Source organism: Solanum tuberosum, unplaced genomic scaffold (genome assembly GCF_000226075.1).
Source record: "Solanum tuberosum cultivar DM 1-3 516 R44 unplaced genomic scaffold, SolTub_3.0 scf00686, whole genome shotgun sequence".
Taxonomy (NCBI): domain Eukaryota; kingdom Viridiplantae; phylum Streptophyta; class Magnoliopsida; order Solanales; family Solanaceae; genus Solanum; species Solanum tuberosum.
In genome coordinates, this window is record NW_006239596.1 from 91,673 (window position 1) to 119,320 (window position 27,648).

The window sequence follows — 27,648 nt, forward strand, 5'->3', positions numbered from 1 at the left end:
GCTCAAATTTGAAACTTGAAATTTGAAATTTGAAAACTTAAGATTTTTTGTTAGCTAAAAATGTTATTGAAAACCAAATAAACTAAAAATGTTATTGAATAACATATAATTTCAATACAAATAAATAAACATATAAAAAAATAAAAATCCCACGTCCCGTCCCGGCCCGCCAAACCCCGTCCCATCCCGTATATATAGTGGGAGGGATGGGACGTATTTTTGTCCCGCCAATCCCGGTCCCGGCCAAATCCCAGCCAAGGCGTCCCCCGTCCCCGTTCCCTTGTTAGCCCTAACCAAATGGTGGTGCACCAACACAATCACACTTACACGTAACATAAACATAATTAACTAGCAACTCAACCAAGAATATCCTCGTACTTGTCTATAGCCAAGTTTCTTATACCATATTATCATACTAACTACATATAACTTGATAAATGCTACAAAATGTGTCCAAAAGACAAGAGGCCACAATTTTCATGTAGCAAATTATTGTATATATGACATCAAGCTTTATTAGAGAAAAATAATAATAACAAAAAAAAAAAAAAAACTATTAAATGGATGGGATCCAATTTTTTTTATTTAGCATCTATGAAATATGCTATTCACAGAAAAGGAAAAAAATTATCCTACACATACTATAATTCACATGGTACAACCTACAACACATTTTATAGGCGTTTTGACCTTAATTTTTTTCCCCACTTTTTTTGGAAGTTCAATATGCAATTTTAAAGAATGGTCAATTTTGATGAACTATTACAATTACTAATGCAACTATTCTTTGCGCCTCTTTTTAAATTACTTACAAAAAACTAAAACAACTTTAATTTCTGTTCATTTCTAAACACGATTTTAATCCTCTTTATTTTATTTTTTATTTGAAAACAATTATTATTATTTTATAACTCTATTATCCAAAAGTTTATTAGTTTTTTTTTATTAAAGTGAGAAATTAATCCGAAAAAAGTGAATAAGAGTAATTTTTATGACCAAAGTACCCTAAAATTTTCCACGAAACATAGTCAAAATGTCAAATGGGCAAAAACGTCAAAAGAAAAGTATCGGCCATCGACTAGGGTTTTAGTGAAGTATAAAACTAAGCTTCGCAGCAGCAGACCCTTTTCTCACATTAGTTTCTTCCACTCCCCACTTCCCCCTCACGGCCGCCGGCGGAGGCTAATCGAGGAGAAACAATGGTGAGACTTACTAATTTGAGCTTCTTTATATATTCCGTGCTGCATTTTTTGGTTTTGTTTTACACTTTCCGAAGCTTTGTTGTTGTTGTTTAGTAGTCGATAGTTGGAATAGAAAGAGCAGAGAGTGCTACATTTTGGTTATACAACTTTTTCAACGTTTATGCTGAAGCTTTTTCCTGGTTCTAAGAGTGATCGTGTCACAGTGTTTGATTTTTTTGGAGGATTATAAGTCTCTGTTTGTGGTGTTTACTGTTTATAACTACATACATTGAGTTTTCTTTTCTGCTCCATCAGTTCTAAAAAGATCTGTTCCTTTCTCTTTGGACTCCGGTTTATCAATGTTCGGTACGAATATTTAGAGATTTACCAGATTTTGCTCGTATGAATTATGTCTACAGTTGTACACAAATCTCTTGGAATCCTGTCTAATCTGTTAGGATTGGACTATATGTGTAACTATTTTGGTATAGTCTTTAGATATTGTGCAAAAATCTCTACTTTCTTTTATATGCTAGGTTAATTTGACAACATAGAAATAATAAGTTATCTATTTCAAAAAAAATAATTTGACAACATAGAAATAATTTTTTTTGGTTGTTGCATAGGGATGCTTTACTATTATTCAACTATATTACCTAGAAAAAGTAGACAGGTTAATAAAAATATCAAATGTACCTTGATCCAAAACTTGTTGAGATTTAGGAAAGAATTATCATACTTTTCCGTTCTATCTTGACTCATGCTTCATTTAGTTTTTGCCTTACAAAACCATATAGTGTTTCTATTATATGGGAAGATTTCTGCATTTTCTACCAACAAATAAATTGTACACAAACTAAAAGATTTTTAGGAAAAACTGTCCCTAACGTGAATGTACCAGCACAACTAACCTTTGTGATGCATGTTCTTCTGCTTGACACTGTGAACAAATTATGTTGCAGGCCTTCATCAAAGTCCAGAAGACAAGGGCTTATTTTAAGCGTTTCCAGGTCAAATTCAAGAGAAGGAGAGGTATAGCTTGTATTCTTATAATTCCTTTTTTTTGTTCTCAACCTAGGCAGTTCACTATCTGATTGTTTTCAAATTTTTACTATCTTGCAGAGGGGAAAACAGACTATAGAGCCAGGAATCGTTTGATCAATCAGGACAAAAATAAGTACAACACTCCAAAATATCGTTTGGTTGTCCGATTTGTATCCTAATACTTTTGTTTTACTGTAAAATATTATGTACATGGTATGGTTTCCTCTTGGGATTTTGTTTATTGATTTGACATGTATCATTCCTTTTAATATTACATAGACGGTTCATGAAATTGTCATAGTGAACTTGTGTCACATGATTGATAGTGGCAATTAGGATCACCATTAATCTATGTTGTGGGTCTGGTCGATCTGTAATATTGAAATTATGGGCACAATAGCTGCACTGGTCCTTCACTTTGCTTCCTTAACATTTTTTCTAGACTAACAAGGACATAATTGCACAAGTTGTGTCTGCTAGTATTGCTGGTGACATGATTCTTGCTTCTGCTTATGCTAACGAGCTGCCTCGTTATGGCCTCAAAGTTGGACTGACTAATTATGCTGCTGGTACTTTCACACAAGCTATTCTAATTGTTTGGTTATCTCACTTGAAGTTCTGTAGTTCTTATTGAACTGTCATTTACATTCAAATTTAGCCTACTGCACTGGACTTCTTTTGGCACGGAGAGTTCTCAAAAAGCTTGAAATGGATGAGGAGTATGAAGGAAACCTTGAGGTAATTGCAGATGTGCTCAATTTTATGGGTGTTTTGTCCTGTCTGGTAGTTGTAGCTTCTATTTGCCAGCTGATTATTCAAATCTTTACAGGTCAATGGGGAGGATTACTCCGTTGAACCTGCTGAAAACAGAAGGCCTTTCCGTGCTCTCTTGGATGTTGGCCTTTTGAGGACTACTACAGGAAATCGTGTTTTTGGTGCTCTCAAGGTATAAACCTGCTTTTGGTATTGGTGCTGCATCTCATTTTTTATGTCAATGCTTGATTGTGCATGGAGTTCTAAGAAATAAATAATTTTGACACTTGAGCAGATGATACATAGCATGTGAAAGTATCTTTAATAATCTTTTGGTATGCGAAATGCCTTATCTCTCCTATGAGATCATGCCATTAAGGGTAAAATGAGAAATTTAGGTTAAAGAGTTCCTAAATATCAGAAGGGTGTCAAATCTTTTTGGAATGAACCAAGAAGGAAAGATTGCCATATCAATAGAAGGTAGGGAATAATATTATCTGAGGATTAAAGATATAAACAAATGCTTTGATGGCTTTTGTGAACATTTTAATGAATAGTAGCCACTTGCTTACACCTAAAAAATATGGCCTTACGAGACCCTGATTGCAATTGTCCAAGGGGGTATTAATGTCTGGTGTGCTTTCTGATTTTTAGAATGTGGACTTTTCTAAGTTAACAGGAGTCTGCTCTGCTGTCCAAAACCCTTTCTTTTATCTTTTGAGATCTGAGATGGTTTCTTTCGTGCCATGTTACTGTTCATATTTACAATGGATAATATGTGCCATATGACCTTCAATATGTTTTAAAATCAAATGCAATTCTTTGCTTGGTTGGATTCAGGGTGCGTTGGATGGTGGACTTGATATTCCTCACAGTGAGAAGAGGTTCGCTGGATTCAGCAAGGATTCCAAGCAACTTGATGCTGAAGTTCACCGCAAGTACATATATGGTGGCCACGTTGCTACATATATGAAGGTAAATAGAATGGTTATATGGAATCCTTTTATAGTTTACTATCATCATCAAATTCATAGAAATGCATAATTGAGTATTATCTATGTTATTTCTTCATCTAGGTACACCCCAATGTCTATTATGCTAAACCTCTTCCTTCTTTTTGCAGACTCTGATTGAAGATGAACCAGAGAAATATCAGACACACTTTAGTGAGTACATCAAAAAGGGTCTTGAAGCTGATGGCCTTGAGGAGATGTACAAGAAGGTTCATGCTGCCATTCGTGCTGATCCATGCCCAAAGAAATCTGAGAAGCAGCCTCCTAAACAGCACAAGAGGTATAAAACTTGTCTTTAGATTGATTATCTCGTTCGCATTTTTATTTAAAAAAAATTCTTTGCATTGGGATGTATTGAAGTTATCAAGCATTTTACTTAATGGGTTGGGTGGTGGATTTTCAATTCCCATTTGTCATTGAATATGAAATATGCAGTTGATGCTCATCTTGGTTCTTCATCTCTAGAATGTCATGTGGGACAAACTATAGTATAGCATGTCTTCTGTCTGCAGCAATTAGTATGCTAATATTGTCTGTTTTACTGTAACCCTATAACTATTCAAGGTTATAGGAAAAATTTATTCTCTTTTCCTGTCTATGCTTCTTTTTCTGCATATTCATTTTTTGATACTTTTGCAGGTATAATCTGAAGAAGCTAACATACGAGGAAAGGAAAGCTAAGTTGATTGAGAGACTGAATGCTTTGAATTCAGCTGCTGGAAATGATGATGATGATGAGGATGACGAGTAAACAGCAGTGCAAGAGTCTTGAAATATTATTGTTGCTTGTGTTCTTTTTATACTCTGTTTTTGCTTCCTTGTTGAGTTCTCAGTTTTGCATGCTCTTTAGAATGATAATTTACCAATTTGAGAATGTACTAAATTTCTATACTCACTCAGCCTTATAAATCTGGCATGGAATGTTGCATGTGGATGAATTATGTCGCTTGCAAGGTAATCTTGCCTACTTATTATTGCCTTGGCAATGAGTTGTTGGATTAATCCAGGCAATTTCTTCACAAATTATTTGTGTTGAATGTTGTCTCATTGTCTAGTTTAGTTGTGTGCTGTTTTCTCCTAGTTCTTTTTGATATTTTGCCTAATTTAACCTCAATTTATCTTTTGTTTTGCTTTGAGAATACGTCTCTTATTTGTCCTTTAATATGTTATATTTTAGCTTTCTTCTGGTGGATACTACGATCACTAATTAAAACTCATTTTGTGTTCACAAACTTGTCGATGAGTCTTGTATGGGATTCCATGTCCAAATGCCAAATATTAACTATGGAAAATCGTCAGATATCTCTTTACTATCAGTAATAGTTTAAATTTATACAAACACGCGGTGAATTTAGTTAATAACCCCATCTCCAATTTTAAATTCTCAATCCACTTTACAAACTCACCCATATAACCCAACCCCAGATCCCTAATAAATCATTTAACTAAATACCGTGTGGCGACTTACAGATTTGTTTGATGACAATTTTACTAATGCATATAACGTTTAGTTTATCTACCGTCCAAATAACAAGTATAGAGAAAAATATCAATGGCGACACCAACTTTTGTTGTAAAATTAGACTTTTGGTGATTAGGCAATGATTTTAACCTATAATCCTTGTCGTATGAAGCTGGAACACCCGCCAAAGCATGATTTTAAAAGTTGATGGCTTGTCTCCTCCTTCACCAGCATTTAACGACTCAATTTCGTGCTGTTTCATCAACACTTGGATATAAATGGATGGAACATTTCCCTGGACGATTTACAACACTTGCAGCAGCAAACCAAATGCACCCAAACAACTACAGGAAAACTTTTTCCCATTTATACCAAGAATGTGCAAAACACTGCATCCAGGAACCAGGCAGGCAAGCCCATGCTCGGATGATAATTTCTGGGTTTCAACCCACTGTTTTTGTCACTAATTGTTTGATTCAAATGTACATAAAATGCTCCAACTTGGGTTATGCTGATAAAGTGTTTGATAAAATGCCTCTAAGAGATACGGTTTCTTGGAATGCTATGATTTTTGGGTATTCCATGGTAAGTGAATTGGAGAAGGCACAATTAATGTTTGATTTGATGCCTGAAAGAGATGCAATTTCATGGAATTCTTTGATTTCCGGGTATATGCAAAATGGTAATTATGGGAAATCTATTCAAACTTTTCTGGAAATGGGAAGAGATGGTATTGCTTTTGACAGAACAACTTTTGCTGTTATTTTGAAAGCTTGTTCGGGTATTGAAGATTCTTGGTTAGGGGTGCAGGTGCATGGGTTGGTCGTCAAATTAGGTCTTGCTACTGATGTGGTGACAGGGAGTGCAATGGTGGATATGTATTCGAAATGCAAGAGATTGAATGAGTCAATATGTTTCTTCAATGAGATGCCTGAAAAGAACTGGGTTTCTTGGAGTGCTCTGATAGCAGGTTGCGTTCAAAATAACAAGTTTGCCAATGGATTACACCTCTTCAAGAATATGCAAAAAGGAGGAGTAGGGGTGAGTCAATCTACTTATGCTAGTGTCTTCAGGTCTTGTGCCGGGTTATCAGACTTAAAATTGGGTTCTCAATTGCACGGTCATGCACTGAAAACTGATTTTGGTTCTGATGTCATTGTAGCTACTGCCACTTTGGACATGTATGCCAAATGTAACAGTTTGTCTGATGCTAGGAAGGTATTCAACTTGTTGCCAAACCATAATTTGCAATCCTATAATGCCTTGATTGTTGGGTTTGCTCGAGGTGATCAAGGATATGAAGCTGTAATACTATTCCGGCTTTTGCTGAAGTCTTATCTTGGGTTTGATGAAATAAGCCTATCTGGTGCATTTAGCGCATGTGCAGTATTCAAAGGGCATTTAGAGGGAATGCAACTACATGGTGTAGCTTGTAAGACCCCCTTTTTGTCCAATGTTTGTGTTGCAAATGCCATTATGGACATGTATGGCAAATGTGAAGCACCACAAGAAGCTCTACGTTTGTTTGACGAAATGGAAATAAGAGATGCAGTGTCTTGGAATGCAATAATTGCAGCTTATGAGCAGAATGGACACGAGGATGAAACTTTGATACTATTTTTTCGGATGCTTAAGTCAAGGATGGAACCAGATGAATTCACTTATGGTAGCGTTTTAAAGGCCTGTGCAGCTCGTCAAGATTTTAACACTGGCATGGTGATCCACAATAGGATCATAAAATCAGGGATGGGTTTGGAGTGCTTCATTGGGAGTGCTGTAATAGATATGTACTGCAAATGTGAAAAGGTAGAAGAGGCAGAGAAACTCCATGAGAGAATGAAGGAACAAACAATCGTTTCTTGGAATGCAATCATATCGGGCTTCTCATTGCGTGAACAAAGTGAGGAAGCTCAGAAATTCTTCTCTAGAATGCTGGAAGAGGGAATAAAACCTGATAACTTTACCTTTGCAACAGTTCTTGATACCTGTGCCAATCTAGCTACTGTTGGGCTGGGAAAGCAAATTCATGCTCAAATTATAAAGCAAGAATTGCAATCAGATGTGTTTATAACTAGCACTCTTGTTGACATGTACTCAAAATGTGGAAACATGCAGGATTCTAGGTTGATGTTTGAAAAAGCACCAAAAAAGGATTTTGTCACATGGAATGCTCTGGTTTGTGGCTATGCACAACATGGTCTTGGAGAAGAGGCTTTGCAGATCTTTGAAAAGATGCAGCTCGAGGATGTAAGACCAAATCATGCAGCTTTTCTTGCAGTCTTAAGAGCTTGTGCACATATAGGGCTTGTTGAAATAGGACTGCAACACTTCAATTCAATGTCGAATAACTATGGATTAGATCCTCAATTAGAACATTACTCATGTATGGTAGACATATTAGGGAGAGCGGGGCAAATTAGTGATGCACTGAAGCTTATTCAAGACATGCCTCTTGAGGCTGATGATGTGATTTGGAGAACTCTGCTTAGTATGTGTAAGATGCACAGGAATGTGGAGGTAGCAGAAAAAGCAGCAAAGTGTCTCTTGGAATTGGACCCTGAGGACTCGTCTTCTCATATACTTTTGTCAAATATTTATGCTGATGCAGGAATGTGGAAAGAAGTTGCTGAAATGAGGAAAGCGATGAGGTATGGCGGGCTCAAGAAGGAGCCAGGTTGTAGCTGGATTGAGATAAAGTCTGTGCTACACATGTTTCTTGTTGGTGATAAAGCCCATCCAAGATGCAACGAGATATATGAAAACCTTGACACATTGATATCTGAAATGAAGCGAGTGTCACATATACTAGATAATGAATTTTTGCTCAGCTGTGAGGCTACAGAAGATGAACATCAACATCCATTTCCCGAATGCAGAGTTTCTTCATTTTAGACCAATTCAGTTGGAACCTATCTCTGGTTGTGATGGAGGTATGCAAGGGAAAGAACCTTTGCTTCACGTTGACCCAAGGAAAAGCTTGGGGGATATTGACTTGTATGTGTTGGCTGCTCCCTGGACTTCATTTGAATATCTCGAGTCTACCAAATGATATGCACACTCCGTGGAGAACACTGAGTATATTTAGTGACAACAGTACTGTTTGACAAAATGCACTTGTGCTGGCAAAGAGGAAATGAAATGATTGAGAAAATTGTCCTCCAGATTTCTTGGCGCAAAAGAATTGCTTCAAAAGGACAATGGTTGGACCGTAGTCTTGGGCTTTCAACTACATGATTTATCTGAGAGATTTCAGTCTCCTGATTCTTGGGAATCTTAAACATGGATGAAGCAACTATTTGGCTGAATGAAGAGATGTCTTTTGATGCTTGACATGGAGTTGTTTACCATACTTTTCTGGAGTTCCATCTAATTTTATGTAATTTCTACCCTTTGGGGGGGTTTTCGACCAGATTCAATTCTTTCTGATAACATATTGATAAAAGGTCCCTCTTTTCCCAATAATGAACAGCATTACAACAATCGTTTAGTTGGTTTGCATTTTGCAGGTAGAACACTTAAGTTTCATAGAAAGGAAACATACAATAAAGCCACAAATTAAATAAAATCCTCGTTGAGATGCTATTTCGATAAGACCAGTAACTTACACCAACATCATCTCATAATCTTTACAAGAAGAATGTATAGCTTATAAATACCAAGCTGAACACTAAACATCTTCACAAAGCAATAAGGATCTGATCTTATAACCCTTGTCAAATTTACCTGATCAAATTGACTTAGACCATGGGGAACTGCTGTAAGACTAGACTATCGCTCAGATAAAAAATCTGCCGTTGTGTTGTCAAGCCCTGTGAAACCAAAAGATAAAAATTCAAGAAACTTTCAAGTGCTGAACCCAAAAGGGAAAAATTTATGCCCCTTTTTTTGAGCAAATATGTGCTTTCATACTCCTAATCTGATCTTGATAATTATACACTTTCTAGGGTCGACAGATAACTCGTGGGGTTTAACTTTGAGTTGGGAGTCCAGCTACCTTCTCAGATAAATGCAAAAATCAATAGTAAGTGAACTGCAAAGCAAAGCTTGAGACCGAACCCAGCCACTTGTTTGTTACCTTCAGAGAACCAAGAGTAAGCTTCTTAAAAAGATGAAAAATCTCATGAAAAATAGCCAATGGAAGGGAGTGTTCAAGAGGAGATTAGGAAAACAAGGGATGAAACAAGAAAATACACACATATTCTCCTCTTTACTATGTTAACAGATAAAATTAATATATTCCAATACATTTTCTTGGATATGACAAGTAGTAGGTCAAATTCATAGTTTTCTTTGTATTTGTTTGATAGGTCAACATGTAAACTCATAACGAAGTGAAATATTTATACAAAATAAGGAGATTTAGAAAAGCAATGATGCTTAGACCATTTGTAGGCTAGGCTAATCAGGCATAGACAATTTTTAGATGCTTTGGTTTTGATCAAGGAGTTACTGTGACCACAAAAATAGTCATTTCGTGCTCGTTTGTGTGTACAAGGCTACAGAACTACATACTGGTGGGCTAATCATCTTACAAAATAGAGCATTGTGCGAATCAACAGAACATGATGACATTTGACATCCAAAAATGTCATTAGTTGATCGGATCGCAAACTGATCGATCTTTAATTCATCCAGTTGAACTAATCTTATTAGATAAAGATGGCCACCCAGATTGTGTGGAAGTGAACTTACCCCCTGATCCATTTACTGGCAAGCTGACATACTGAGGACATGACCCAGAAGAGACTCTACCACTTTTAATGATAGATCCACTTGCACAATCACGAGGCTGTAAAAGAGACAGGAATTGAGAACCATATTCACATTAATGATAGAAATTGGAGCTTTGGGGGTGGTAGTCTGACATTATACAATCAGACATGTTTTGGTATTAAATTAAGCAATAGACAGTCAGACATAAAATTAACCAAGCAGAGAGTAAAAAAAAAGAATTAAGGAGTCCTTTTATCTGCTAGCGTTAAGATAAAAGAAATCGGAATGGAAGAATTGAATAGTCCACCTCTATATTGTAGACTCATCACATTTAATAGTTAGATCTGGACAAGGAAAGAAGTTAACTGCAAATACTGGTTGCACTATTGGAGTATACATTAATTCTTGTCATGAACTAACAATGGCAGAAATCTTAAATGAGGCCATAAATAGGGAAATTTGGGGATGAAAACCTGACAATTTACAATAAGACATGTTTTTTTAGTAACTTAAGCAATATACAATTATATATAAGATTATCCAAGCAGATATTTAGAACTAAGAAGTTTGTCTTATCTGCTAACATGTAAGATGCATGAATTCAGAATGAAGGAGTGAATCATCCACCTCTAGATTCTATACTCGTGATATCTACTGGTTAAATTTGGACAAGGAAAGAAGTTAACACCAGACACGCAGTGCAACATTGAAGGACATACTAATTTATGTCCTACACTACACAATGTCACAATGTCAGACACCTTAAACGAGGTCATCTACAAAATGGAAGTTTTGGGGATGATAATCTGACAATATATAACTAGACACGTTTTGATATCAAATTAAGCAAAAGAATATTAGACATAAGATTAACTAAGCAGAGATTTAGAATTAACATGTCCGCTTTATTTGCTAACATGTAATGTAAGAATTAAGATAAATGAACTTGGAAAGTAAGTACAGAATCACCCATCTTTAAATTGCACACTCATGATATCTACATGATAGATTTGTACAAAGAAAGGAAGTTAACAACAAACAAGGAGTGCACTATTGAAAGATATAATAATTGATCTCGTAGCCTAAACAACGACAAACATCTTAAATGAGGCCATCCACATGACCTTATATAAACAAATAATTTTGCAATAAGCAACTCTTGCAATTATTCATTTAGAGGATTAGAGAGAACCAACCTGTAAATCCTTATAGAAGCATATTCTTAGTTCCTCCACCGCATCGCCTGAGCATATCAACTCTGGAGTTGCATGAAAGGCATTTTGAATGGCTGAAATGATGCCTCCCAGTGGATATTTCTCAGAATTTGAGGGTACATACCCAGCTTCAAACAGAACTCCCTGGTTAATTTCAATTTTTGAGTACATCAGTAGTGGACTCAACTACCAGGCAACCACACTATGTAATTATAGGAGTAAGAGGAACAACATATAAGTTTTCAACCAAATGAAATGAAGCTGTAGTGACATTTCAAAAATAAAAAAAACATCTTAACATGGAATGCTAAAAGAATGTTAAGTGATTCAATGCTTGACATATCCAGAAAGTTATGATGCAGTTAATTAAGAAAAAATTCAGCACAAATGAGAGGAAGTGTTCACTTTTTCAGTATAATAAGTCCAACTGCTAACCCTCTTGGTATATGTTGCATCTTGACAAAGGATACTCTAATGAGTAGTAAGTTATTGCAATGAAATAAATCCCAGAAGGCTGTTGTAAATGCAACCACAATCTTGTATATCTGATATTGTCGACGATCATCCATTTAAAAGTTTACATTGACCAAGGGGAATTTTCTTAGGAAAGATATCGATAACATACGTGATTTTAAGTTTTGACATAAAATAATAACCAAGATATTCAAGATGAGCTATTAAGCTGCTGTTGTATCTGATACATCAAACAATTTCTTTGCCCCAGTACTGAATATATGCAAATAAGTACCAACAACAACATACCCAGTGAAATCCCACTAGGTGGGGTTTTGGGATGCAAATAAGTACCAACTCAAAGTTTAAATCTTATAGAAAATACACAAGGCAAAGTTTATTGGAGTAAATAAATAGAATAACAATCAACTTACAGTGACGTTATATTTGAAGTAAACATTCAAAGTCATCAGGAAGTACTCATACTCATCATGGACAACTGGATAAGAACATGTCCCGTGTTTTTCTGCGAACAATGACAGAAAATTATGAAAGATCACACTACATACAAAATAAACATCTACTAGTCTGACTTTCGTCTCTATCAGATATTTACAAGTGTAACAAACACAAAACTTTGAATTTTAGGTTGCAGTTGGTAGGTTGGTAACGTTGGAAAATAGGGGAGGAGGAGCACTCTCAGTGACTCATTTTCTCTTGAAGACAAGTGAAGGAAATGGTTCTCCTTTAATTCATTCTACTTGCTTTCTCAATAAATAATGCTCTTTGAAGACAAGTGGACTTTTACCAACTTGACTTCATTTTGGCTTATCAAAAATAGCTATAAAGCCTTCGGGGTGGCCCAGTGGTTTGGGCTTGGGACTTCCATGTTGGAGGTCTCAAGTTCAAAACCCCTTGCCAGCGAAAGCAAGGGTTTGCCTTCTGGGTGGAGCTCGTCGCACCGGGCTTGACTAGTGCGGATTACCTCTCCTATGTGGTTTGCGAGCTATTGCATAGGAGCGGGGGTTTTACCCTGTGCGCACCCAAAAGGGTAGCGGCTGCGGGTTTCCCTTGTCATAAAAAAAAAATAGCTATAATATCTGAATATTTTTGTAGGACTATCCTAGCATGTACCTATTATTTTTTTGGTCAAATGTACCTAGTTCAGTACATGTACCATCATTTATTCAATTCATTCCCATTTTTCTCAAATACATGTATTCAACCATACATATGTCCTAACATTAATATCCTAAGTACATGAACTAACAAAATTTATGTTTCACACAAATCAAAAACTCCTCTCTTTCAAGACCTAAGTTGCTCGGACTCTCCAAAAATGTTGCCACACCCGTGTTGGATCCTTCAAAAATACACTATTTTTGGAGGATCCGACACGCACCCTGCGGGTTTCCCTTGTCATAAAAAAAAAATAGCTATAATATCTGAATATTTTTGTAGGACTATCCTAGCATGTACCTATTATTTTTTTGGTCAAATGTACCTAGTTCAGTACATGTACCATCATTTATTCAATTCATTCCCATTTTTCTCAAATACATGTATTCAACCATACATATGTCCTAACATTAATATCCTAAGTACATGAACTAACAAAATTTATGTTTCACACAAATCAAAAACTCCTCTCTTTCAAGACCTAAGTTGCTCGGACTCTCCAAAAATGTTGCCACACCCGTGTTGGATCCTTCAAAAATACACTATTTTTGGAGGATCCGACACACACCCGTCGATATTTTTGAAGAGTCCAAGCAACATAGTTCAAGACAATGTTCACATTTCAACATGTAGGACCCCTATTTTATCCTATCTATATCCTCCATATTAACGGTTAGGTGCTTGCTTCAAAAGTAAAATGACAGTTTTATCCATCTGAAGTATTTTAAGGGTTCTATTTCCTGCCAGACAAGAGATAGGGTAAAGGGCAAATAAAGTTATCCCACATTTAGTAGAAAATAACATTCCAGACTGGCCTTAACTTCAGCTTAGTTATCCGCAAACTTTCATATGATATTGCTTTTATTTTTTACTTGTAAAAAATAAAAAAAATAATGTAAAATGAGAATGCACAAGGACTATAAAATGTGAATGTAATTATATCCAGGAGAAGAAGGAACCAATAATGTTAGAAGATGTCAGCAATAAGGTACTTCCTATTTTATACACCCTTCTGGTAAGTAAAGAATCTTGCTTCTCATTTCAATCAAAGATCTTGATCAAAGCCATCAAGTCATCTTGCAAGATATATATAAACTGAATATAAAATAAGGTAAAGAGAGATTACCCCACTGAAAATGAATATCTCCAGAGTCAGCATAAAAGAAATGCAAGAAGGACATGTTAGTTCCTTGAATTGTATCGAATTCTTTATCAATCATTAGTACAAGTAACAATGAAAAACCACCTCATGAGCCCAAAATGATCCTTTTTCATGGTGACAAGTTGAGGTGGCCTCGCAACTAAAAGAAGGCCAGTACTTCTTCATAGGCCTACGCAGTGTTGAAATCTACAGAATGAATGGATATGTAAGCTCAAAAGACAAAATGTTTCAAACTCGGTGCTGGTGAATATTTATATAAATATGCAGTAGGAAATGGATGTCCCTTAGAGTTGAAGAAATATAAGCTTCTTTATTCAGTCTCATCTGCTGAATTCTCAATATTCAAAATTATCACAGATCCTTCTGTAAAGAACTTCCAGATGCTCATATTAAATATATTACTAAGCAACTTGCCAGCAAAGATATTGATAGGCTTAACATTCTAACTGTATCTGCATACTTAAGCCAGAACTGTGATACCATTTCCCAGCAAAAATCCAAGGCAAGGACCTTAAATCAGTATCGTGAAAGGAGAAAGGCATATAAAAGCTCCATAGCCCGCTAGTGTCAAGCACAAAGCTCTATTAAACTGTCCATTTTAGTGAAGAAAGTGCAGATGAAAAAGGTACCGAAATAATATAAATGTAATTATGTAATGCAATAAAAATAACAATAACGGCAACCAACAGTTATAGAGTTTTACTGGCATATATAGTTATTGTTTAACGATGTCTGGTTTGTAATAGAACCCATTGCTTTTGAGGAACATATCTTAGCACTTTGGTGCTGCATTGAACACCAGTTAAGCGGGGTGCAGCACCTAGGCCAACCATACACTCAGCTTCAGGGCTTAAACACGCGTTTACAACACTGTTTTTTTTTTAATATGAAAAGCCTTTACCACACTGTCTTATATCTAACAACAAAGGGAAGTCCAAAATCACGAACAAGAGCACATTAACTTTAAGGGTTATCCCATTCATACAATTCAAAAAGTTAGACACTTGTTTGGATGAAGAATATCCTTCTATTGAAATTATATTTTATATCTCTGAATAATCACAAGTTAATACAAAATACATTGCAAATCAACTGTTACAAATAATGCATGCCATACACTTAAAATTTTTGATAATTAAATTCAGAAAAGACATCCTTCTATATTAAGGCAAAATTCAGGATTGATCAAAGGTGACTGAAAAAAGAAGAAGTAGCACTTTAAACTAATAGCCAGTAGAATGAAATGAATGTTCAAACAAAACAGATTGTACACCATGAAAGGCAAACTTATATGCAATTTAAGACTCTTCAACTAAAACCAAAAATAGGAATGAATGATCTGTCATAAAAGTGCAAGTAAGATGCTAGTAGTGCATCATGTTACTTTGCCAAATCCTAATTTCCAGAGTTATAAGCTTTGGGAACCTCCTTACGAATGGATAATAACATTTGCAAATCCAAACATTTCACATTTGCCTTGAAATCCTTCATTTGTTCAAAGCTTATTCTCAGTGACAAGCGTTTCTGGATTTGGAGTCAACATGTTTTGACAAACAATATAAACAGATCTTCAGTCACATAATACCCTATTAAATCCCACAACTTGCAGGGTGCATTATGGGTATGAATTATTTGTAGCCTTCACAGCCAATAAACTGATTTACCGTCAAAATACATGAATATTTTGGGAACGAAAGCACGCGCCCATCTTCCATGAAAGAGCGTGCTTCAGGTCTTTAACTAAACATTAACAGTTCTACCAATCAATTCTCCCTTCAAACAGGTCTTTATCTAAGCAACAACAGTTCCACCAGTTAACTTTCTCTTCAAACAGTCCTCGCGGAATAAAAAGTTGGTCCGGGGAAAAGGGTTAGCAATATACCTGCTCCTTATCAAATTGGGGGCCAGAACAACATGCAGGCCAAGTTCCGTCATTGTAATCAGCCCAAAGTCCATCTGAAGCACGAGAAACCTTATTCAATTCTACCTCTCACATTGCACAACATGAAAACAAAATATAAAAACATCCTTCCCAATCGGAATAACTTACGAATAGTGAATATTGATGGTGAGTTCGAGCTGAAAAAAACACACAAAAAAGGTAAGCCTCTGCTTTCAAATGTCATGAAATCCTTACAAAACAGACAACTAGCTTAATTTAATAAAATTCCTTCGACATGATATAATTTTACAATCTGAGAATAAATAGGCAAAATGAAGAAATCAATCGACAATTAGTCTAATTTTACAATCTATCAATCAGCTGAATGACTAAGTTTTACGAAAAATCATTTGAGATATGAAAGAAAAAAGAGAAGTACCGGCAACAGGCATTGGAAGAGCAGCATTTGGTGGTATTCCGGCAAGCTGAGCCAGGCCATAAGAGAGATAGCTTGAAGTAATCAAACTCTCTCTGGTGTCCGGTTTGCCTTCGTAGCAATCCTTCTTCCACATCCCAACTACTGTTGATTCGGATAACGGAAAAGGCTCCGATGAGCAAAGGTAGCAATTGCATACAGAAAATCGCTTTGATTGTAAGGGAAGCCATTGCTCTGGACACTTATTATCTGTAAAAACTTCCAAGTTCTCTCTTTTTTCTAGTACGGAGAAGATACAGTCTCCGAGATTGCCCGCTTCGAAGATCAGCGGCGGAAGACGGCGGAGTTGGGATCGTTCACGGAGGAAGATAATTTCGCGGTTAAATTCTAGATTCTTTCGTACTATGCATCTTTCTAAGTTATTGTTTAATTAATTAAACTGATAATTATAGTATACTAATCCAGGTTTATAGTAAAATAAACCTTCCGTTCTTTTTTACTTATTCCGATCGTATTTGGCACCACCCATTAAAAATAATGATTGACATTACTATTTATCACACTCCTATAATAAATTCATGTTTAGATTAATTTTTGAGAAATGATTTGAAAATGAGTAATTAATGTTAATGATAAAACATGTAAGAAAAATAATAATAGTCCTGAAACGTTGAAAGTAACAAGTGAAAGCAAAAATTTATTTTAAAAATAACGGACAACTATTGGAGTAAAAGTAAACGAAGGAACTAAGAAGTGATTATTGTAAAGAGGAACTTTCGCTAATAGCCACTATAATAAACTTAATTATGTTCTATAGCTATAATTTGCATATTTATGGGCTGTAGCTATAATTTAAGCTATCTCGTTTGTATAATTCGCAAATTTATATAAATTCGCAGGTTTGTATATTTCGCGGGTACATTTATATGATTCAGATATTTTTGTATAAACTTGAAATAACTAATTTATACAATTACAAACATCAGAAGTGTAAACAGTTATACAAAATATATTATACAAATTATGATCTATACAAAAGTTATACAAATTATATTATACAAAATCCGAATTATACAAACTTGCGAATTATACAAAACTAAAAAGCTGAGTTGCGTAATTATGACTAAAAGTAGGCCGCGAATTGTAATTAAGGCAAACTATAGCTATGCTATCTAATTAACAAGTATATATTTATTTATACGTGTAATTTTCCCTTCAAAAATTTAGATTCAAAGTCTCTGCTTGCCTTAAACATCTATTGTATATGTACAAATTAGGAGTAACTTAGAATAGGGATAAGGGTCTGGAAAATACCTCAATTTTGGTCGAATTTGTTGTTGCGATACTAAACTATTTTAAATAGTGTCTGAATTAAGATGAGTAATTTTACGTAATTGATGTGTTAGAGACTTAGAGCTAAACACTCTTAAAATGTCGCCAATCTACTAATCTTGCATGATTGGATCAACAGTTTATCTGTCTATGTATTTGAATTATAGAATCAACCGTTGATGCTTAAGATAGATGGCTTGCGTAATATTATTGGGCGTGGTCCTTTCAACATTCTTTTTAATGGAGAATCTTGATACAATAATAAAGTTTATGTTTGTGTGACTAACATGCCACTTGCTGGAATTAATTGTCTAGTCTTTACTAAGGGTTGTATACAAATTTATGAGATCTATGTCGTTTTTTGGAATCAAATGAAGGTCAAAGGACCATTTGATTGATTAAGGGACATAACGACATCTTCGCTTGATGCTATTTTTAGATGTAGCAGTAAACGAGTGGGTCGTGCCTGATTTCAGACCAAACCAGACTCTTATTTGTGTGAGTTACTTTCGGACACGTATATTGAAGATCTCATTTGTCTTTGATTAGGGATTTTCGTTAGATTATAAATGAAGTCTTATTCGATCTTTTCTATGATTATAATTTATATGAGAGAGGAGAGAGGAAATTGATTATTTAAATCGTATCTAAATTAAGAGAAAGTAATTTTTATGTAATTTATAATTAAAAATTTGAATCATAAAATTAAATATTCAAAATACTTTTAGAGTATGGTCAATTTGCAAAATTTGCATAATCTGAAGCAACTATTTATTTATTTATACTTCAAATTTTAGTTATGAAGTAGTCTTTGGCGTTTAAAATAGATTGCTTACGTAACAATCCTTGAATGACATTATTTAGTTATACTGGTTGCTACCAATAACCAATGCCATTTTTCATACTTTTTGTTAACTTATGTAAAATCACATTATATATTTTTAGTATTCTCACATTATTTAAAAAATATGTATATTAGTGGATTTTTTGAGTCACAGCTTTTAAAAAAAACATATTAGTGGATTTTATTTGAAGCAAAAAATAAAATAATTTGAGTCGAAATTACAATAAACTCCTTCAGAAACCAGGTCAGACGGGCAATTATTGTCAACATGACACAAATAGGAAACAGAGTCGCGACATCGCCAGTAAAATAAATATAAATATTACGATGTCGCAATAATAATAATAATAATACGCCGTAATTGGTGCCAATATTTTTTCAACCCTGCGAAATTGCAAAATTAGGGTTTCTCTTGGTTCAATTATACGAAGCTTACGGTGAATTTGCAAACCCTAAGCCCTCAATTTCGATTATTTTGCTTCAGGAGAACCGTCAATTGGAGAACAAACGAGCTTCGTTCTTCAATTGGATTGGATATCCCTCAGTTTGATCGAGTAAGCTCTTTTTCGTAGTTGGAGATTTGAATTCTCTATGTACTGATGTTAGATTGTGAAAGGGATAGTCTTTATCATCAAAGATCAATGTGTTTCTTCATTGATATGCGGATGTGTGAAATTATGAAAATTTGAAACTCAAATTGTAATGGAATCAACTTTTAATAAGTTTTTTTTTTCTCTATTGCAAGTTGAGGTACTCCAACAGAAAGAGGTAAGTTGAGCTAAGTGTAGTTCTCTCCTCTTTCTGTTGGAGCAGTAAGTTAAGTTTTTTTTTTCTTTTTCATTTTTATTGTTCAGTCTTGTCAAGGATCAAAGTGTTAATTTGAGTTGCATTCGTTGAGTAAATTATTGAAAAAAACTAATCTTTAGGTTGAAAAAACTGGTTTGAGTTGCATTTGTCAAGTAACTGTTGGGAAAAAACCAATCTTTAGGCTGAAAAAACTGTTTGAGTTGCATTTGTGAAGTAACTGTTTGAAAAAACTAATCTTTAGGCTGATTATACACAATTTAGTGAGAGGTTGGACTTAGTGCAGTAGATAACACTGGCCGTCATTATAGACAATTTCTTGGGACACTATGCACTCTAAATAACATACACTCCATTGTACACGGGAGACACTATTCTTAGGACCAATCTGAGTCCTTGTTCTTTTTCCTTAATATTTACTTCAATTTTCTTTTTGTTGTATCTATGCTTGATCAAATAAGACCTCCCTATCCACTTGAGAGTAGAGGTATAGAAATTGCATATGAATGATCTCTCTTCCAGCTCATATATAAGTTTTCTCCTTAGTTGTACAGATAAAAGCTGTTTTTCTTTCTGTTAGTGTCGCTTTTAGCCCCCTTTATCTTTACTCTTGGTATTCTGCTTTGAACATAGGCGGTAGTAGCCCCTGCCAAATCCATGGCATTAAGGCAGTATTTATTTGAAAATGATACTGACAAGGTTTATGAGCTCTTTCATTTTGCACTACGGTTGTATTATGGTTACATTCTCCCAATTGTCCTCCTCCAATGCCATTTTGTTTGCATTCTAGTCATATGAGTAGATTGACCTTTGCTGCACTAGATATTTCTGGATTGTCTTACCTACTGATACTTTCCAGGAAATAATGCTCTACTTATATACTTGGTGCTGATTGATGGATCCAGATAGCAAGAATTTTGGAAGAGGTAAGACTTTTACATGTTTACCTTTCCCCTCAAAAAATAAAAATAGGGACATACAGTCTCCTTGCTTGTTACACATGTTGACTACTGCATGTCTTTTTTTTTTTTGAAACTGGTAAATGTGGTTGACTACTGCATGCCTACTCATGTGATTAGTATGCAATTGATGAATAATGCTTGTTATTGCATCCCTAGGCTTAGAATCAAGGTGAATGTGAGACATTGATTGATATTCTTGCTCAGACTGCTAATGGCGAATTTATTTGCTGCTGAAATTTTGTTTTATAGTCCTATTGCTCTTGCTCTTACTTGCAGGAAATAAAGTTATTGTTTTATTGCCAACCCATTTATGCCGACTTCTTCTGCTTACAAAGATACCAATGGCATGACCAGAAATTTTATGAAGGGTGGTCAAGCTATAAGTAAATCTTTTTGGAAAATGGACGCACCATCATATTTAATTTAATATGAAGTGAACTGATAGAGCAAAAAGAAAAAGGAGAGAGAGAATAGAGTTCAATCTAGAAAGAAATCACTTTCAAGTTTTTAAGATTTTAAGCCATAGGTTACTGAGAGACCCGCGGAATGTGGAAGAGCTTATAGCTAAGCTTCTGAAAACCAAAAAATAAAGAAGAAGAGAAACACTCGGCATTAGTTAAGTTTCTTAAGGTGTTAAATGAACATAATTTGGATAGCAGAGGAATTCGTAGTGGCAAATGAATATAGAGGTGTTGTGGCAGGCTTACCATTTTATCACCAACTGACTGCAGATTGCATCTGTGGCTTTTACCATTTTTTGTATTGCATATTCCTTCACAAATATAGTTTTGTTTGTAAAATTCCTTAGATCAATATCTTGATATTTTGTTATTGACTAAATAACTGTCAATTTTGTTCTCCTCTTTAGAATGTGTTCATGTTTGATAAAGATATACTCATATACATAGTTTATAACTGTTGTTGATTTGGTCCAAATATATTGTTAGGGCCAAGAGAACTCACAGGTGCTCGTGATCTTATTAGTCACTTCAAATTGTTGCCTCATTATGAGTTCTTTGGTAAGAGGTCGCTTCCATTATCAATTTCCGATACACATTATCTTCATAATGTGGTTGGAGACACAGAAATTAGGAAAGGTGAGAAGATGCAGTTGGATCAGCTCACACAGGATACTTCCTTTTCAAGAGAGACAAGTTCATGTATCCGGCCGTTTGACTTAGATGTCCTTAGAGAAGCCTTCCAACTACGTGAAACGGCTCCAGTCAATTTGTCTCCTGTAAGATAGCTGCTTTTGAATTTGGATGATTTAACTCCATTTGTTCACCTGCTTCTAAGCAACACTCTTATCCTTTATGATTTCTGAAGTTGGAGCTTTTGAATTGGGTTTCCTCATATTATGTGCTGAAACATAAAATGGTTTTTCCTGTTATCATAGTTGCTGATCAGTCGGTCTTTTCATGGTGTTTGATAGTCTGACAAAGGCACCCCCACTATAGCTGGAAAATCTAAGAGCGAGATGAAAGACAAGGAGAAGAAGGAGAAGAAGCATAAAAAACACAAGGATAAAGACAAGGAGAAGGACAAAGAGCATAAGAAGCACAAACATCGTCATAAAGATCGGAGTAAAGACAAGGACAAAGAGAAAAAGAAAGATAAAAGTGGCCACAATGATCCTGGTGCTGAGCATTCAAAGAAACATGAAAAGGTCTGCTGTCATCTAAACTCAAATGATTTTGTTTCAAAAATGATGATTCTCATGGTATGTTGTTACTTTGAATATAGTCCTAGGTTCATGTTCAGAAGTTTAGAAGATGGTTCAACATTATCTTAACTAAATAGAATCTTTTAAAGTGGATGAAACTACAAATTTCACAACAGGTCTCAGTACCATCGTGCTGACTGTTGCACTTGCTTTCCTGAATTTGTACTTTATAATTTAATCCATTTGTACATTATCCTTTTTTGTTACAAGTTGCCTCTGTACGATCAAGTGGGAACAATATTGAGATTAATTAAGGTTCAGCTTCCTAGGCATCGAACATGAGGTCTTTGAAATGAACTGCCACTTGACTTTTTAAGTTATTGAGGTGAAAAGTTGTTGAGTCCGGCCCTATTCGGTTTAGTTTAGTGATACATATATTTTAAGTTGGTAAAATTCTGATCCACTCCTTTACTCTAAGAATAACCTCATGTTTGAATTTTGTGTAATCTACTTAATGCGGTGTTGACTTTATAGTTTTCCTCTCTGATAGTTTGATACTTCCTTTTTTGTTTTAAGTTCTTTCCGGGTGGGACCTATTAAAAAAAGTTCTTGCCAGGTGGTACTTAACTATTGAGTTGCTTTGTGGAAAATTCACCCTTGCTGACTTCGACCCTGATTTGCAACATCTTGGAATTTGGCAATCAAAAAGTCATACTTCATGGTAATAAAAGGGATAAAAGAACTCATTGATTTTGATCGTTTTTCTTAAACTGATTTCAGAAAAGGAAGCACGACGAGGAGGATCTCAACGGTATCCACAAACACAAGAAAAGCAAGGTAACTAAAAAATGTTGGATTCATATAATATTTTTCTTTACTATATTTTGAACCTTCTTTGTTGAGGAAAATTATATATTTGCAAACGTTAGTTTTGTGATATAAATTTATTGTACGCAATCTAATCCCTACACTTAGTATACATTCACCTTTTACTAATTGTCCCTTCATCTTACCTGCTAAAATGTTGCAGCACAGGAGCTCAAAGATTGATGAGATTGGTTCAATAAAGGTAGCCGGCTGAATTGTGCGTGTGGTTGTATAATTTATGTTGTCCCAGATTTTGCAGTTGAGAATTTGGAGGGTTCCTTTAGTTAGAATTGTGAAATATCAGAAGTTCATGTCCTGATCAATTCATTAATTGAAGAACTTTATGGCATGCGCCGGTGTTGACATCTGTATCTTTATTTGAGCAAGACTATTCCTTGGAAGACATTACTGGTCAGATGCATCAAACTTTTTTGCGTATTCATGAGTGCAATCTGGCGTTTTGATTTATATACTTCAATTTTCCCCCTTTTCTAAATAACCACCTTGAAAAAGTAGGCATGCATCTAGTCTGGCCTCTACAGTGATAAAGGAGGCATCTGCATGTCTGACAAAATGTTTTCCTGCCTGTTTTGGATATCAAATAAAAAATTTCTCCTCATGGAAGTCAGGTGGAACTATCTTATACTTCTTTGTCCTTTTTATCTATCGTTTAAAGTTTTGGCACACGCATTGAGAAAACCATTTGCTATCTTTAACATAAAGATAAGGGGTATTTGACTAAGTTACCCGTAGTTCTTAAATGATTAGTTATTGACTATATCCGCCCTCTTAGAGTAGTAAAGGTGGAATTGGAAAAAGGAATTAACCGTTTCTTGGTTTCTGAAATGATAATATTTTAGAACAAATTTTTTTATTAAAGTGATAGATACAAAAGTTCACAAAAGAATAAGGAACAAGAAAGCATATCTTAGAAAATTTTGAACATTCATGAAAAAGTTTGCTGTTAGAGATTCAATTTCATCTTGCAAAGAGATGGAGGAAAAATGTGTTATTGGTGCATGGGTGCAGCCTCAAACTCGTTATGGTAAGGTGGATATGTGATCATGGAAGTGTCTGAGATGCACTGTCCTTGAGCATAAAAGATGTAAACTTTTGTCTATGCTGTCCTGAATGTGCTGGTGGAGATATAAGGTGAAACTGGTCAAGGCTAGTTGGAAAAGGATGGAAGTTTCTAAACCTTACTGGAGTACTGCTTACATCAATAAAGAAAAGCAACAGAAGTAATCAAATGATATGCCAAACTCCAAGGTATTTTTGTATCTTCTATTTATTTATTATTATTTTGGCTCATTGGAATCAAATAATAATCATGTATACTTCTTTTGGGATGATTTTTTGTCTCCAGTCTACATATGTATGTGTGTGCATATTACTAAACATTCTCAGTTGTGTGTCGTTGAGAATTGATCCCCTGATCAAGATGTCATCAAGCAAGTAAATGAACTGGACCAACTGAGCAAGCATATCTTTTTTGCAAGTAACTGAGTATCTCATTGAAGGAGGACCCTCTCCAACTTAGATGATGAATATGAGTTGGAACTTGGAAATTTGGCTACTTTAAAATGGATTTATGTGCAAGTCTCATGCACAGAAAGGAAGTTGTAACAAGTTCCCTGTCCCCCCTGGTGTTTCAGCAACTTTGCTATTGGGATAATGGTGGAAAAATTTACTGAATAGCCGGTGGAATTATGAGAAAGAGAAATTGTAAGGTTTATATATGTGTGTGTAGAAAGGCAAAAAAGGACATGTTTGACGAGTATGCAATAGTTGAATTTAGAACAACTTGCAGTGGATGAAAGATAAAACTTTTATTCAAATAAGTGTCCTGTTCAATCACTGCACCATTCCGAGTTTCACCTTAAACCGGTTTCTATAATGATCATCTGTTTACGTGCAACTAATGATTTTAGAGTTTATTTTGTTCATGACATATGCTGCTTAACATTGAACACATGTTTTGCTTCATTTGAAATTGAAAAGCTATTAGGTTTTTCTATATTAGGAATTACGTCAAGTGCTTTGATCTTTTTATGCTTATTCAATACTTTTTCTGTTGTGGATTGAAGGTCCCTGTGGCCTGATGTTCTTCACAAGGTAACTTTTCAATCCCTAATTTGGAGTGAAATGAAACAAAACATTGGCACTGTGTGGAATTTTCGTCACAAGCAAAGCATTTGAAGAAGTAATAAGAAAAGGGTAGTGTCAATAATCTTTTGTATTGGGCGTTTTGTGATTTTCCCTTCTTTTTTTCTTCATGTATAATCTGCCAAGTTTACTTGATGTAGTGTTCTTGATATCAACTTGAGTTCTTTACTAAGAGCAGAGGTTGATCATAGTACTTTCTATATGTAGCATAATATTTCATGCCTTCCTGCATGCAGAATAGCCTCGGAATGGATTTAGTTCAAGGTACTCCCTTGTGTCATATATTAAGGGCTCCCATTAGTTGGCAGTGATGGTGAGGAACTTGATCCATCTTCAGGTTTAGCAAGTTGCTGCATGCTGTTGTATGATTCTATGTTTCCCTCTTTTGAGGGTTCTAATCTCAAGGTTCAGTCTTAACCATTTGGAGCTTTGGGTAATAAAATGAGAAGGTTGAGATGAATGTTGGTCTGCTCTTCTGTCATTTGTCTTCTCCATTGAGTTTGAAGGTTAACTTCTCAACAGCATTAAGCATCTGCAGAGAATTTTAAAAAAAGGTGTCGCTATATGGTCATGAATAGAATCACTTCTTGTATATACTAGGATAGAATGAGATACATAACTCCTTTCTTGATGAAAACAAGATTTATTTTGTGTGTGTTTGGCCAATTTTATCTGCATTGGACTTGGCTAAGCTAATTGTTAGATGTTCCTAGTGATCAACATGTAAATTTTTGGCTTTACTATTCGAATCCTGGACTAAAATGTAGCCCTACTGCAAATATGAGAAGTTTATATAAATAGGCAATGAAGATGATTTGTACTTAACTTTAGGCACTTTAGCCCTATCTGCATTTGGTTTCGTTATTTGATCAAGGTCATGTTTGAATGCTTCTTTTGCTAGTCCGGTTGTATGACCCAAGAAGCATGACAGTTCTAGTTCATTAGTGATCTTTGACAAGAAAAGGGAGAGTATTTGCTAGGTTCCTAGTGATAGCTGTAGTATATATTGCTTGAACTCTCCAAAAATGATGTTATACTCGTGTCAAATCCTCAAAAATTACACTATTCCTTTCAACTTTGCTAGAGTCTGAGTTCTCACTTCTCATGACTGAATGAGCATTGGTCTGGAATTCAACTTTGCATTACACTTGTTATGATTATGATGATAATGAAAAATTGGAGCAGTTGTCTTGTTGTATGAACAATAATGAAGGGAACAGTAGTCTTTGTTGCTATAGATGCATTGCATGTAATTTGTTATGTGTGCAGTTTAAGTAGGAAGCAAAAGCAGCTGTTATTAGGCTGGAAGAACATGTGTATTGACAAGTCACATCTGGATTTCAAATTTTTGTTTATAACTGCCGTCACATTGCATACATGGAGGAATCTTTCGCAATGTTGCATATAAAAAATAAGGATTAAAGTTATATACACTGATAATTTATACTAGTGGTGTAAATTTCATATTTACCAAGTTATTAATTATTGATAATCATAGTGATTAACTTGTAATTATCTTACAAGTGACATTTTAAAGCATCTTAAACTTTTTTTCCTCTTTTCTGGTATAAGAATCTTTCATCCCTTTGTAGTCAGTTAGCTCCATCAAATCAAGAAAAGACAAACTAATCAACTAAGATATAGTCATGACATGAGTCTTATATTAGTATTACTAGTATCTAAAAAGAAGGAAGTTACGTAGACTTTGTGATACTTATATTAGTGCGAGCCATTTGGGGAAAAAATGTGCGAACTTGATTCAAAGCGGATTGAGTAAAATTTAAAATGTGTTTTAAGCACTTATTTTTAAGTTTAAAAAGACAAAAAAAAACAATCAAAAATCACAAGTTAAAATTTCTGCCTTTAAAATCAAAAGTTATAAGGCCATCCAAACAGTCTCTAAATATTTACTCATTTTGTTTTCCTGCTTCGAGTTTGCCTTATCCCTTAAGAACTCTATTGAGCTTTTTGTTAGAGCTAAATTGGAGAAAAATGAAATGTTTCCACTCCCAATGCCACAAAATGATTGAGGATTACGATAGAGTTAAAATAAATTTTGTTGTTTATTATATTTAATAAGTATTACATAATCAAATAACTAAAGAAAGGATAGACTGCGGGAGAATCTTATTAAGTAGATTAATGACTCGTCGGAGCAGGACTTTAACTCCTTTTCTATCATGAACAATATATCAGTTTTAATTTCGACGTATTTTGGATGCTTAAAGGCATCGCTTGACACAAAGTAGCATTAAGCTATGTAGGCTCTTCTTCGTCAAATAAATAATTAAATTCACCACTTTGGTCTTATTAATAAATCGTTATTAATTCCATATAAAATATACTACTAATATTAATTGAGTGCGATGCTGAATAGGTGCAATAATGATGGAAAATTTTCTTTTAAAAATGATTTAAAGTACGGACAAATTTTAGATCATACAAAGGGGGAAAATGATGGAAGATAAAAAAGTAATTATATAAAGAGAGATTCTCCACTAAAGCTTTTTTTGGTGTT

The 27,648-nt window shown here is 34.9% G+C and overlaps 4 protein-coding genes across 7 annotated transcripts; 3 read left to right on the top strand and 1 right to left on the bottom strand.

Moving 5' to 3' along the window:
• Positions 1-1,096: 1,096 nt before the first annotated feature.
• Positions 1,097-5,028, top strand: LOC102589540 (60S ribosomal protein L5-like). Its single transcript, XM_006366745.2, has 9 exons — positions 1,097-1,202; positions 2,144-2,213; positions 2,304-2,395; positions 2,668-2,794; positions 2,884-2,963; positions 3,055-3,171; positions 3,819-3,953; positions 4,102-4,271; positions 4,631-5,028. Exons 1-9 carry the CDS (start codon positions 1,200-1,202, stop codon positions 4,740-4,742), a joined length of 906 nt encoding a protein of 301 aa, XP_006366807.1. The 5' UTR covers positions 1,097-1,199; the 3' UTR covers positions 4,743-5,028.
• Positions 5,029-5,325: 297 nt separating this feature from the next.
• LOC102589876 (pentatricopeptide repeat-containing protein At3g02330) lies at positions 5,326-8,903 on the top strand. The gene has a single exon (XM_006366746.2). The coding sequence runs from the start codon at positions 5,661-5,663 to the stop codon at positions 8,343-8,345; it is 2,685 nt and encodes an 894-aa protein (XP_006366808.1). The 5' UTR covers positions 5,326-5,660; the 3' UTR covers positions 8,346-8,903.
• A 105-nt stretch (positions 8,904-9,008) lies between these two features.
• Positions 9,009-16,909, bottom strand: LOC102590194 (ribonuclease 2-like). Of its 2 annotated transcripts, XM_006366747.2 has the most exons (10): positions 16,496-16,909; positions 16,225-16,253; positions 16,057-16,130; positions 14,259-14,360; positions 14,139-14,142; positions 12,268-12,359; positions 11,363-11,524; positions 10,146-10,242; positions 9,448-9,528; positions 9,009-9,262 (listed from the first exon to the last, which is right to left on the bottom strand). In XM_006366747.2, the coding sequence occupies exons 1-9, from the start codon at positions 16,720-16,722 to the stop codon at positions 9,452-9,454; spliced, it is 864 nt and encodes a 287-aa protein (XP_006366809.1). In that variant the 5' UTR covers positions 16,723-16,909; the 3' UTR covers positions 9,009-9,262; positions 9,448-9,451. The 2 variants fall into 2 exon arrangements, with proteins under 2 accessions (XP_006366809.1, XP_006366810.1); XM_006366748.2 differs by lacking the exon at positions 9,448-9,528.
• A 2,112-nt stretch (positions 16,910-19,021) lies between these two features.
• Positions 19,022-25,952, top strand: LOC102590761 (mediator of RNA polymerase II transcription subunit 19a-like). 3 transcript variants are annotated; one of them, XR_001472382.1, is made up of 7 exons: positions 19,022-19,222; positions 20,332-20,398; positions 21,382-21,671; positions 21,867-22,100; positions 22,878-22,934; positions 23,128-24,233; positions 24,331-25,952. XR_001472382.1 is itself a non-coding variant. In XM_015305078.1 (6 exons), the coding sequence occupies exons 2-6, from the start codon at positions 20,368-20,370 to the stop codon at positions 23,176-23,178; spliced, it is 663 nt and encodes a 220-aa protein (XP_015160564.1). In that variant the 5' UTR covers positions 19,022-19,222; positions 20,332-20,367; the 3' UTR covers positions 23,179-25,952. The 3 variants fall into 3 exon arrangements, 1 of the variants encoding a protein (XP_015160564.1); XR_001472383.1 differs by having other exon boundaries at positions 25,367-25,952; XM_015305078.1 differs by having other exon boundaries at positions 23,128-25,952.
• The last annotated feature ends 1,696 nt before the right edge of the window (positions 25,953-27,648 follow it).